Source organism: Numida meleagris, chromosome 5 (genome assembly GCF_002078875.1).
Source record: "Numida meleagris isolate 19003 breed g44 Domestic line chromosome 5, NumMel1.0, whole genome shotgun sequence".
In the NCBI taxonomy this organism is placed as follows: Eukaryota; Metazoa; Chordata; class Aves; order Galliformes; family Numididae; genus Numida; species Numida meleagris.
The window spans coordinates 49085519-49099929 of record NC_034413.1 but is presented as its reverse complement, the minus strand read 5'-3'; the positions used below and the strand labels follow the sequence as shown (position 1 = coordinate 49099929).

At 34.4% G+C, this 14411-nt stretch overlaps 1 protein-coding gene across 1 annotated transcript in view; it reads right to left on the bottom strand.

The window, feature by feature from the left end:
- Positions 1–14411, bottom strand: part of CCDC141 (coiled-coil domain containing 141) — a 63595-nt gene that overhangs the window by 8176 nt on the left and 41008 nt on the right. The window contains exons 18-26 of the mRNA XM_021400603.1: positions 13874–14014; positions 11645–11833; positions 10603–10786; positions 9208–9317; positions 7376–7468; positions 6630–6713; positions 3806–3956; positions 3070–3265; positions 1011–1183 (exon numbers count right to left, since the gene is read on the bottom strand). Coding sequence (XP_021256278.1) covers positions 1011–1183; positions 3070–3265; positions 3806–3956; positions 6630–6713; positions 7376–7468; positions 9208–9317; positions 10603–10786; positions 11645–11833; positions 13874–14014 — 1321 coding nt within the window. The remainder of the gene's footprint in view (positions 1–1010; positions 1184–3069; positions 3266–3805; positions 3957–6629; positions 6714–7375; positions 7469–9207; positions 9318–10602; positions 10787–11644; positions 11834–13873; positions 14015–14411) is intronic.

Sequence of the window (14411 nt, the reverse complement as noted above, 5' to 3'; positions counted from 1 at the left end):
ATAATTGAAATGTTATATGTAGACAAGTTTCTGTTTTGCATTTACCTCTTACTAAAGAAGAATTCTATTTGACTGATCTTGTGTGTGTGGGGGAGCATGCTTTTGAATATTTCCCCACCTTGATTGATTCTTTTTGAAATAAGTGCCTTAAAACCTTTGAAATACTCAATTCATAAAATAATATCTTTCTTGTTCTCTATTAACACTTTAGAGAATCATCAGAAATATTTAGACTTGTATTTTTATAAGAAGACAGAAAAGTATCACAAACATCTGCCTTAGCAGATGGATGTGTTGGAAGGCCTCAGGTCCCGTTTTGAAAAAATTGGCAGGTTTGGTCTAGATTCTGACAATTCTATGCCAAATTTCTGTAGAGGAGATTATCGCAATGCTATTGCAACTTTCATCTATCTGCTGAGGTGAGACTGAAATTTCAATCTGATATATGCCAGTGCAGTCATGAATATTACCATTTTATACTAAGAAGCTTCACCCAATAAATAAAAAAAAAGAAAGATGAGAAAATGTCATTGGAAGTAGTATATTTTATGTTTAAAATAAATTTCAGCACCCTCCTCCCTCCCATCATAGAGGATGTGTTGATATGAACACTCTACCTGGGTGCATTTGGACAAGTAGTATCTGTAAAAGTGTTTTCAGCACTTCATAATGCCAACATATTCAGACTGCAAAAACGTACCTCTGATTCTAGAAAATCTTTGTAACTTTTTTTTTTTAATTTCAGCTTCAGTAGGATAAAGGAAAATAAGCACATAAAACTGATATTAAGAAACAAGCAATATATCAAGTGTTACATAAAAGTGGTTTGGTACAGGTGGTGAAAGAATCAGTGTAGGAAAATAAAATTCATTTTGTCTTAGCATGTGAGAACTAAGTCCAGTGCAGTCAATATCATACTTATTTTGTGAATAGCCAGTACATTAGTGATATGCTAATATAGATGACACACAGCGTTATCCAGTCTATTCTTGCAATAGGTGGCCTGTTACCTTGCACGTGGAGAATGGCACTTGATGATATAGTGCCACTAGAATTTTTAGCCCGAGCAACATAGAGGCCAGCATCGTTATCACACACCTTCTGAATGAATAAAGTATGCTTTGTCTCCTTTTGTGAAAACTTTAAGTGCTCATCTGCAGTCACTTTCTGGCCCTTCTTGTACCTGAAGCAGAGAGTCAGTTTTCAAGTCAGATTCATGTCACTGTATGCCATGCAGAACTTCCCAAATTCAGACAACTTCTATAACACAAAATAAGCAGCAAGAAAGTTCACTGCAGTGTTTTCAGTTCTCATCTCTAAAGTTATATATAAATATTTAAATTGTTCAAATTGCTGTATAAGACTTTCTTACCACTAGAAAATGTGTCTCTGAAAATGGTTTTGCATGGACAAGTCACCCAGATATCTCATTGCAGTATTTAAGAGTGCAGCATGAAGGCCTGTACTCTTAGTTTTGCTAGTGAAGTCAATCCTTATTCAGTTCACAGAAAACAGGATCTTAAGATGCACAAGCAATCTAGAAGTTTCCAACATCTGAGTTCAGTAGAAAGAATAGGCAAGGACCTGTTTCTCCACCCCAGCCCACTTACATTTACTTAGTTCACATCATCAGGCAGGATAGAACTGGTATTGTATTCTAAAACTTCAGTTTGTCACCATGTATTGGTTTTGCCTACTGATTCATATTTTGGAAGTGACAGAAAATTCTGGCTCTTTTCAGCTGATGGCATTTCAGCATAAGCGACATTTAACGTAACCCAAACACAGATGTGATTTTCCAAGGTTATATCCAACAAAATGTCTACATCGTTACAAAACACGTTATTTCAGTGTTACCATGCTGAATTTTTAATTATAAACATATCACTTATCTATTTTAATAATTTTCTAATTTGCATTCAGTTGAATGCTATTCTTTAAAAGACCAGATATCAACTGTGTACACAATTACGAGCTAAATTAATGCTTTCTTGTGATAAAACAAAATTCAAGGCACATGGTTTTACCAGCATTACTCCTCAGAGTGTAGAATAATTGGATTTAGGGCAAAGTAACTTTATTGATACCAATAGAATATACCACCAAGATTGCAGAATACAGTATTTTTCTCAGTGCCATAGAAGAAAACTCAGCTTACAAAGAACTTACAGTTTGCCTAATTAAAATGTTTTGTCTTCTGCACAATATATATGCTTTACATGTGTAGTATTAGTAACATTTTCAAATTAAGATCATTAAGAAGCATATCTTATTTTAATGCATTAAAAGAAAGGCCTCCATTGTGAATGCCTAATATAGAGGAATGGCAAATGAGGTAAAATTTCATGAAAAATATGCCAGAAAGCACAGGACTACTACTGAAATTTTGAAATCTTGTCCCCTTGTTCAGCCACTATCTATTTTTGCATGGAACTTCTAAAATGTCATATTGAAAGATACAGCGGAGTATAAAGAAATTTGATTAGACAGAAGTTTGGAGAGAGAGACAGAGGATCTGTGCAAGAATACAGTATAAAACAGGTACTCAGCATAGACACAGTTTTTTTGTTTTCTTGTTTTTGACGTGTAACCTCTCTCCAGTTTTGAACAACTCTTTCACATATTTATAAATGTGTGCATCTCTCTCTATGTATATTCAGTGACTATGTAAATATTTGTGTCCATCTGTCTATATATTGTGGAAAGCTCCTTGGAAAAGATGTAGATTAATTTACTTACAGTAAATCTGGAGCGAGCATTTAAGACATTACTGAACAAATGGAATGTTAAAGTCCAGAACATAAAAAGTACTTGACAAATCTGCTTAAAGAATGTTGAATATGCTTCCAGTTTTTCTGTGTTCTCATTATACTTAATTTTAAGTACTGAGAGATTATTTAAAGTAGGTTAATTGTCAAATAATTCTGGAAGTAGGAACCATGTGGAAATGTGGAGTGGAAAGAATACAAGCTGTTTATTCTAGTCTACAGATTAATGAATATAGTTATAAGTGGCTCAAGGTGCCTCAGTAATAGGTATATTTAGTTTTTCTCGTTGTAAGCTACCCACCATGTCAGCGTAGGCTCTGGGATTCCTGTTACTTCTACTTCCAAAGTTACCGGAGAACCTTCCATGACGGTTACATTAGACAGAAGCTGGGAGAAGTTAGGCGCCTGTCCAGTTAGGCTGGCCATGCTGTTCTTTTCTGATGCAGTTTTAATCTCTTCTCGAGTGACCATCTGCCTCTGACAGCTTCTGGTGGCGTCTGATTGAAAGACGAAACCTGAGAATGTATCAGGCAAAGCATGCAGCCTGTCCTGGGTTTTAGTACAGTTATTTGAGTCATGCAATTGTTCTTGTGTTTCTGCCATGCTTTTATGAATTTCAAGGTGTGACAAATGTGTTTTGCGCACTTCACTCGTTGTAATGTACGGTGGTTTGGCACTTATTGTGCAGAAAGCAGTGCTAGCTTCAGATACTGCTCGTAAACTACAAGCCAGAGGAGAACCTGATCTGACTTTTGGACCAGAATCTGTTGAAGAGATACAAAACTTCTCAAGCTGAGCTGATGGGCTTTCCATTCTAGCATTTGTAGCATCAGTATAAGCAGAATTTGTTAAGAGATCAGATGATTCCATCAATTTTTTATCACTAGTGATTTTCTGCATTTGCAAGCTGTACGAACTGGCATGCAGACTATGAGAACTACAACAGTGTTGCTCTTCTAGCTCAGTTTCAGAATGTAAGAGGTTGGACTCTGGTGTCTCAGAAAGCGGTGGCAAGGAGATATCATCAGGTGATATACACTCGTATTCATCTCCGGAGGGTAATTCTTCTGCCAGGAATTCAGTCTGTAAACTATCCTCTTTGGCTGAAGATGACAGCTCTGTATCCTGTGAAACAAGATCCTCACCAGCTGGGCAGATAATTGGAATATCAACCAATTTATTCCTCTCCTTAAATTAGGAGGGGACAGAGGAGAATGGAAAGAGAGGAAAAACAGAGAAAGAATGGGTTATCATTTGAACCATCACCTTTTATACAGAAGCTAGCAACAATATTTGAAATATTTCTTCCAATTAAGCTTCATTAATCTATTGTAAGAAAAGGAGGAAATAGGTGGGAAAGGATGATCATCACAAAAGCTTGCAGCAGCTAACTGCAATTCCAAACTGTTTGGACAGACTACCAGATACAATTAGTACAAGCACTTATGGTAAAAGGAACAATAAGGGAAAAGGTACCTCTTCTGTAAATGAGTGACAACTTGTGGACTTCTGGTAAGAGCTTTTTATAAGAGCATTTGTAATTGGTGGGTGGGTGTATGTGTGAAAGGAGGTGGCATAATGACATCAATCTGGGAAACAGTTACATAATAAAAGTAGATTAATAGCCAAGTTACTGGACTTCTACTATTTGAGAGTCACCTGTCCTGTTCAAGAGTTACAGAGTTAAATCAATATCCTTAAGATATTTTTTCAAGCACTTTATATTTTCTTTATTTTGTGCCAGTTGTTTCAAGATCTTGTCCAAATACTAACAGAAAACGATGTTAAGATTATTTTTTTATTTACTTCAATCCAGAATGAAAAAACTCTCATTTTATTTCAAAAAAGCATTAGATGTGGCATGAGGGCAGCATTCACTGCACTTTTATCTAAAACATCCAAAGCACTTGAAAAATTAAGTTTGTGCATTTAAGGTTTTCCACAAACATCATCTGATAAGACCCAACCCTCAAATTGTCTTTCAATATGAATATATAGTGGATATAAAAAAACACAATCAATCAAAATTGAATTTCCAAATTGGTGAAAAGTGTAAATTTTCACCTTTCCAATTACTCAGAAGAAAATAAATCCTTGACTTACTTCTTACCTTGTCATGTATTCAAATATATTTATTGAGGTTCTAACTAATGGTCAGCTATTTCTAGAAAATATTTCTTTTTAGGGATTAATTTCAATGTCCTCATAGAGTAGATTTTTTCTTGAGTTTGCAAATTTGATCATCACCCAGCTCTTATAAGCTTATCATCATTGTTCTAAGTGACCATGTCAGTTTTATACCAGGTTTGTGTATAAATTACATGTTAATAGACACTCAGGCAGCAAAGTTAGGGTATTTTGTTTGAATTCCATCAGCAATTTAATAAACCAAATCTGATTAAATATTAAGATTAAATATTAAGAAGTCAAAGGAGTCTTGAGAATATTAAACACTTAACAGCTATATTAAAAAAAAAACAACCACACAAAAAACAAGACATATAGGTCAAATTTTCCGAACAGTAGAGACTGGCTGAATGAAACTAATGGTCTATACCCATTCTGTTCAAGATCCTATGCATATGTGCGCTCATTGACATACATTTGGGACATATCTATGGGAAAGCCACAACAATATAGGAATCTTCCAGTAACTAATCTAGGATCATAGTGCTGCCAGTTTCATAGTCATCAAATCTCAGGAGTCACGGAAGAGAAGTGTTACTCCAGACATTGCTTAAAAATGACCCAAGAGAAACTGCTGATGTGCTAGTGAAAAAAATTGCAGGTGAGCTGTAAGCAAACTGTCAGATAGGCTTTCACAGCATGAGGGCTTTTGCCCTGGTCTGCCACCTGTAATCAGACAAGTACGAAAAGCGCCAATTTTTAGAGGATGATACTTATTATTGAAGCATATTAACACTGCAAAAAAAAAAAAAATAGAGTGCAGAAGTGTAGACAAAATTATATGCTGCTGACTCACTGGATGCAAGGCTGGGAATGGGCCAAGTCTTTCCCAGTAGGGATGGAAATTTAAGACAAAAAAGGTCTAGTGAGAATGAACCTGCTACTCCTTTAGGTGAAGTATGGAGTGATGAAAAGGGTGGAGGTATCATAATTGCCATACTTCACATCTGATATTTTCTGTTTTGCATACCCTTCATATCTCCCATTGGCAACGAAGGCACAGTCTGACAGGGACTGATAGGGCTGTGGCTTCGCAAAACTGAAAATAAGGCTAAGGCTTTCTGTCAGGTGAGGTGATCTTCCAGACTGTGGTTTTATTTTTTTTGAACAGACAAAATTCTGAGTCAATGGTGAAAGCCCCATTGACATGGAACAGAGGTGACAAAGTAAATTAAGTTTTGGTTCATCAGTAGGCAAGAGGACACTCTATATTGAACTAAAGGGAATGATAATATTAGTTGAATTTCCACAAAACACAATTTAATGTCTTGTAGCATTGGTCTACGTTACCATCTTGCAAAACTTTAGAGCTCTTTATCAATTCCTAATGCATCCTACGTTTGTAAAGACTTAAATATACTACCATCCATTCCCATGTAAGGTTTGATATTGTTAATTATTTACATTTACAAACCAGGACCTCAAGACTTCAAAATGTTCAAGTTAGAAGAATTAATCTCAAAAAAAAAACAAACAACCCCACTTTTTTTTATTGTCTGCATTTCTAAGACTGCATTTGTTCATTGACAATTTTAAAACCTCTTGTATCCATTTATCATATATTCAGAAAACAAAACATGTTTATTTCCTACGATTTTGTATTATAATTCTAAATGTATACCTAGCCTTGAAATATTTTGCTTTTGTCCATTATCTTCAACATGCTATTGATACCTGTTTAGTGTTGGTAGGATACAGGATATTGTTTCTCTTCTCAGTAATGTATTCTGAATTTATAAGCAATATATCTGACACCATCTGAAATAATTAAAAAAATTTAAAAAATTGAAAATTTGTGTTAAGAAACATGAAAAAAAAATTTTTCTGATGAAGATTTGTGACTTAGCAAAGTATCAAAACTTCCACCATTACTTTGTTCAAATTCTGAGAGCTTCTCTCAGAGCATATTATTAATAATTTGAATACTTTCATTTCTTGTCTCTAGAGGTTGAATGAATGTTAGGGTTCTAGGAAATACTGGAAGCAGCTCCTTTACGACTTCTAATATTCCCTAAGTCTTAATATAAAGGAGTCCAGAATACGTTCTCCCTTGAGGAAGCACAAACGATCATGTAGAAGATGGCTGTGTTATGAATACTGCATCAACAGTACTTAAGGAAAATCAGAAAAAGAGTATGAAAATAAGATTTTCATAAAGGAAAAGTAGCTCTGTGTGGAGGTTGTTGAGGATATAGACAAATAAAAAGTATGAAAAAGAAAACTGAGTATGGAAGAATATGCGGGTTGGATGGAGTATATAAAAAAGACAAATGAAGGTACCAACACTACACTGACAAAATTTATCTGAAGGGAAGCTCAAGAGTGAAAATTAATACTTTCCAGCAATGTACAAAGTTTTAATGCACAAAGCCTCCTAATAAACTAGGTTCTAGTCAAAACAAAACAAAAATGTAACCAACCTGTTGCTGTTTTTCATCTGCTTCGTCCTCACATGCTTCTTGACAATTTCCTCCTTTTTGAACAGTAACCAGCTCTTCAGCAAACTCATCTTTCTGCCATGTGAAAAGAAAATTAAGTTGATACACAACAGAAGATAGTAATTAGTAGTTTCACACTGACTCATGCTCTGTGCAATGGTGTAGTTCAGAAAAATATAAAGCATCTGTAACATGTCATCAGCAAAAGTGTATATTGCTTATGAAAAAAATATTCAACAAAACCTAGTTCATTCATTCTTGAGTAAGACAAGACAACATATTTCAAAGCTGAGGAAATTACTTCAGAGGCAGGGAAAGTATAACGCACCAAAGACTGCAGAACTCAAGTGCTTGGCCAAGAATTTGAAGAATATTAACCAATTCGTACAGGGCATAAGGGATGAAAAATAAAGGATACACAATATGACATTCTCCTTTCAATTGTTGCTGTTTAAAAAAATGACTATTCTATTCATGGCATTCCATACTCAAGGTGCCTATTTGTTTGGATAATTTGCTAAATTATTTATATCTCAAAAGATTCAGACATTAACTATTGACTGCAAATGTACAATCAAAATATTAGACTTAAAATCTCAGATTATGTATTTATTATAAACAGCAACATCTTTTATCCAAAAAAAATTGCAGAACTACTCCCTAAGAGTAATAAGTCTTTTCTCTTTTAATAGTATCCAAGAGCTGTCTAAAGGAAAGATTAAATTAATTAATAAATACTTTATGAATTGTTTGTGTGGGGGGGAGGGGAAGAATGTTCTCCAAATAACTCTCTTAAAGAGATAACTTTACAATTAGCAAAATTAGTCAAAGTATTATATTATATTGAAGTAGCAAAAAAAGATTAAAAGATGAAGCCATGTCTTGGCAGAACCTGGGGCTACTATTGTACATACATTACCATTTAGGTACACGAGGACTGAGAGGAGAACCTTGCAAAAATAGTTATTTATATTGAAGTTTCTTCATGCTAGCAGTGAAAAGCAAAGCTTTCTTTCCATTTATTTAATGACTTTTGGAACTCACTTGTATTTCGGCATCTCTTACTGGTTTTAGGCACACTCATGGATAATTTGATAATATAAAAATAAATAAAAATAATAAATAAAAATTCCAACAGCAAAGAGTGAAACAGCATTCAACATCAACAGGATATTTGAGCATCTTAAGTATTCCAGCTTCACAGAATTACTCCATCAGTTATCGCAGCATGTGGTTCGATGCATTACTTTGAGGGTGAGGTAGGATGGAGTAGACTGAGTCTGTATTACAGAAATTTATCCCTCCATCAACTACCTACTATAACTATACAGCTAGATATGCTTAAAGAAACTTATGGAATATAAAACTAAGAAATTTGTTGTCATCATTAATATTTATAAGTCAGGCTTTTCTAATTTGAATTACTTCAGTTTTAACAGAATTTGTGTTTTGGTATGATTTTTCCTATTATGAAATAAGCTATGTTGTTTGGCATTCTATAGATTTGGCACTTATCTGTATTTCAGTGCTGAGGGAAGTGTGACATTTTCCCCTAAGAGTTACTTGAAATCTATAACAAGAAGTCCTGAAGAAAAACAAACAAATAAAATCAATAGCAAAAACAAAAACGGTGAATGTCTAGTGCACAAATGAGTAGCATTTCACTGTTTTGTTATGACTGCTGTTCATGGAAAAAACAACTAAGAAATGTTGCATAATCCCATTGACGATCTTCTGTTGAAAGTACTGGTTTGGACACTAAACCAGATATATTCATGCTGATACAATATATTCTGAAGGCAAAAGAAAAATACCTGAATCTCCCTGAATTCTCTCAGAGATCTACACAACTCATCAACAGAATTAAGGATTTCCTTGTACTTTGATACAGCTTTTTCAACGTACTTCTTTCCTTCTTCAAAACCTGAAACGGGAAAACAACATAAAGCTTCTTCTTATGAAAAAGAAAACAACAGAAGAAAACAAACAAAAAAACCACCACAACCCAACAACAACAAAAAAAACATAATGCTTCAGAGAAATATTTAACAATGAATATACTTTATAACCTCCATGTAATAAAATAAATATATTTAAAATCTGTGTTTTATTTTGCTGAAGGAGCTCTGTAGTATCTGCAAGTCTTCTACTGGGTTTCTCCTTGATCAAAATTACTACTATTTGGTTAGTGACGTCTCTTAAAAATGTGCTGGCCTAAACTACCAGACTGATTATATAGCTAGAAGATACTTAGAGCCCTATTATAGGAAAAAAATATTATAAAAAAACAAAGGCAGGATCGAGAAGCTTTTCCCCCATGTATAGACAAAAAAAATAAATAAAATAAAACCACAAAGCAGCTTCTTTCTCCCAATGTTCCTAATAAGAATTCTGCCAATTCATTTTATAGACATAAGAATGTTTAAAATGTTTAGAGGGTTAAAAATAGAAAAAAAAAAGAAAAAAGAATGATCTCTGTTCTCTAAATAGTTTTTTCAACACAGAATCAGAGGAATTTTAAAGCACAATTTGTTGAATTTTTATCAGATTTACTAGTTGACCTTATAGGCTACACATTATCCTTCCACATTTAGATAGAAACCTTATCTTTGGATAAGTAACTTCAACAGGTACAGAAATGTTGTGAGCTGGAGAAAAATGGAAAACCTCAAGTTGGTTGACCTTCATTCTTTTCAGTCAACAAATCAATGTTCTGAATTGATACGACTGAAAATACAATTTTGACATAACAATCCACCCTTTTTTGCTAATACTTAAATTAGCAATCAAATACCAACGACCTAGTCACAACACTGATGTAAAAATTCATTCATCATTGATGCATAACTCTTTAACATACTTTGACTCCAAAGGTTTAGCCTGTTACAAGTAATCATGAGCCATGAAGTCTTAATTCCATGTTCATAAATATTATTACTAGGACATTCACATTCAGATTTAAGGGTGAACCCAGTCCGCATACAGAAATCAGGTAACTACCACACTGAGTACTTCTGTGTTTTTATTTTTAAAATATTTTCCCTGAAACCCTTCATCTTCTCAAACAAATACTCTAAAACAATTTTTTTTTAACTTTTTATGATTTTATTCTTAAGTCAACGAATCTAGGAATCTGATTCCTTCTGTCCAAAACAATTGTATTTTATGTTTTTTTTGTTTGCTTTTAACATTACCAGACAGATCCTTACCATATAACTGTTCAGCCAGATCTATAATCTGCTGAAACTTTTCCTCTTGTTGAGACACCGTAGACTCGATAAACTTATTGAATTGCTTGTAGAGAGTCTCCATTGCTTCTCTTGTTTTGCATTCTGCAGAATACTTGCCAACTCTAATGACTGTTGCACTAACGTCGTCAAAGCAAAATTGACACTGGAGTAGATTGAAAAGGATAAACACTGTATCAGAATGAGTAAATATCAGCATTTCAAGCTTTTATAAAATAGACTGGACTATTCTTAGAATTTCAGTAATGAATGGCATATATTTTGCCTTAAATATTGTGATTACAGCTTAACTTCTAAAACATTTGTTCATTATGAATGTTTGCCAATTTTCGCCAATATTAAAAGCTGTTCCATTTTCTTTAAACACTAAATTCATAAGTTAAAATTTTCTGCAAACATGCTTTAATTCCAAGTTCTTTCCATTTTGTATATCAACTGTCTAATTTGCAGGCTTCGTATCACAGCCTAAGCACGGTTGCTTAGGTTTAGTTCACAGGCAAACAAGTTTTACTTTCAGCAGTAATTAAAGATGATGAGAATATTTCTACTAACAAGAATGGGCTTTAGAATGTACCCTTAAATTTCATTTCCAGAATTGCACACTTCACAGACAACTCTTCCTGACAGCTAACAAATTGGGTATTGTGATGACTTGACTCTTGTGATTTGACAGCTGTTAAAGAATGCCTTGTGATTCTTTCTGTGTTGCCCCAGAACACACTTACAGAAAACGAGCCCAGAAGTATGGTTATAGATGTGCTAAATCACCATGAAAGTCATATGGAGGTGGAGAACCCAGTCTTAAGCATAGCAGTGCTAGAATACAGTCAAATTCCATGTTTTTCCCCCCTCTCTATAAAGTTACAAAGAAAAAAAAAACAGAAGAAAATCTATATTTTCACAAATCTACTGCCTTTGGAAGTCACATATTTTATCTCTTGTTAGAAACACTTGTATGCACCCCAATCCTAGGTCACAATTACAGCCATAGTTTTACTAGTACCTCATCCATCATCATTTGTAGATGCTCCGTGAGGCCCAGATTTTGCTTGTAATCCTCCACCACTCTGCCAAATTCATTCAGCTGTTTTTGTAACTCATTGATTGACTCTATGAAGACTCTAACATTGGGTTCATTTGTTGCAGGGTCCATGAATTTCTTCTCTAAATTATCTATCTTCTTTTTAACAATCTGTTTAAAAGATGTTAATACCATAATAAGTATTTCCAGTTCTGAAACAATGTTAAAAATGTGTAAAATGCACAAATCTACTTTTATTCCGGTATTTTAAAATAAGTAGTATAAAATGCATTTCCAAATGCAAAACAAGCTGGAAGGCCTCTACAGTACTGATTGAAATCAATATATTTGTTCAGTATTGAATTGAGTTAAATTTTCAACTTATAAACAACTATCTGTATTATTAAAACATAGGATCTCAAATAATATTCACCAGATGAACAAATAAAAAAAAAATTACTAAGCCTCTAGTCTCTTACTTTAATAGAATGCAAGTCAATTTAAAGATAGTCATTTATTTACTACAATATTGCATAAGAATCTGATGTAAACAACATTAGTAATAATCTAGAGTAAACCCAAAGACCCAGAGGAACACATATTCATACCAGTACTTAATGATATCTGGTATAAACATAACAAGTAGGTTTTAGGATTACATGGTATACGTCTACACACATACATTTATATATTTTACACCCTGGTGTTTCCAGTTGATCAAGACTTCATTATGAAGGCAGTTATACAAATGATTCAGAAAAGATAGGTGTTTGATTTTATCTTGGAATATGAGAGACTGGTTTGAAATAAAAAGTATTTCGTGAACTGTCCACATACACACTAGTTCCCTAAACAACTACATGAACTCTCCACAGTTTCATGAAAGGATATTCATGGTGGTTCATGCAAGGTGGGTGTCAGTCTCTTTTGTTGGGTGACAAGTGATGGGACATGAGGAAACAGTCTGAAGTTGTAGCAGGGGAGGTTTAGATTAGATGTCATGATGAGTTTCTTTGCAGAAAGAGTGGTTGGGAACTGGGAAATGTTGCCTGGAGAAGTGGCAGAGTTGCCAACTCCAGAGATACTTAAGAGGCATGTAGGTTTGATGCTTTAGGGACATGGCTAATTGGTAGACATGTAGTGCTATGTGATGGTTGGACTTAATGATCTTATTGGTCTTTTCCTACCAAAATGATTCTATGATTCTCAAAATATACTCTGGTAGAGTGAGTGTTGTCAGCAGATCATGGGAGATAATTGTTCTCTTCTACTCAGAACTGGTGAGGCTGCGTATACAGGAGTGCTGTGTCCAGTTTTTGCTCCCCAATACAAGAAAGACCTTGACATACTGAAGCAAATTCAGCAAAGGGCTAGAAGGATGATTGAGGAACTGGGTATGTAATGTCCAGTATTCAGCTGGACGGTACAGCAGGTTTATTTGTATAGCTGAATGTCCAGTTGGATACTGGACATTACACAGAAACCTGTTGTAGTAGATCCTGCTCTGAGCAAGGAGTCTGGACTAGATAGCCTGCAGAGAGTCCCTTCCAACCTCACTGATTATGCGATCTGAATCAAGGAGCAAAGAAGTTGTAAAAGGAATACGAAACAGATAGTAGAAGTAGAATCATAGAAGCTACTGAAAATGTTCAGAAAAATTGTGAAGGAGAAAACTTTCAGGGCAAATGAACTGAAAAGTACTTGCTCTGAATAATAAAAGATCGATTTGGTTTCTGAAAGGGTCATTGGAAGATTTGGAAGAGTTTCTGGTGAGTGCAAAGAATAGGTGAGGCCAGAAGAGTTCTAAGGTGCCAATAAGCACAATCAACTCCAGGCAGTGGAAGCAGAAAAGGGCTCTGAAGGCCAGAATGTTGAAATGAGAAAGGAAAGTAGCTGGATGAAAAAGGAAGTGCACATATTTATTGTTCATCGTTTTGAAGGGATATTGGTTTTAATTATTTATTAGTACTAAGGAGAGGGAAGAGGAAAGAGTAAATGGTTAAATAATAATGAAAAAAAGGATAAAGAGTGAACTCTAGGAATTCTGGAATTGGGATGATAATGAAAGGAACAGAACAATTAAAAATATCTGTGACTGAGACAAGGAAATGATATCAAGGGGAATACAAAAGATTTCACATTTCCTCTGACTCCTTGGCATAAACTACAGCAATTTAAACAATCAAGTCCTTATCAAATTTATAATATTACCTGTATTTTCTCAGCATATGTATCGACTTGTTGAATCTGTATTTTAAGGGCTTTTAAATTTCGGGCTTTTTCAGTTTTCTTAATATAGTTAAACTTCAAATTGTTGAATTTCTTTTTGAGGTCCTTAAAAGATTCCCTAAGCTGAAACAGAGCAAGCATATTTGTCAGTAAAAGAAAAAAGCACTCTTCTGTTTAGCTTTTTTCCCCCCACAACCTTTTATCCACAGTTTGAACACTGCATATTTAATACAGAAATTATTAACACTGTGCAATCTCATAAAACATCTTTATATCCTCAGAATTTTTTTCAAGGAGGGAAAACACAATATTTTTATGTCAAAATTTATGCATTCTGAGTACTGAGTATCTTTTCCAGAATGACTGAGGCAGAAAGCTTAGAGTCAAAGGTTGAGATTCTTGCTTATAAAACCCGGTCCTAGAACATTCATTTCAACTACAAAGAGATGGCTTTCAGGTTCTGTAGTCCCTCTGGTAAAAACAGTAGCCAGTATGCCCTCATCTAGTTTCCAGAAAAAAA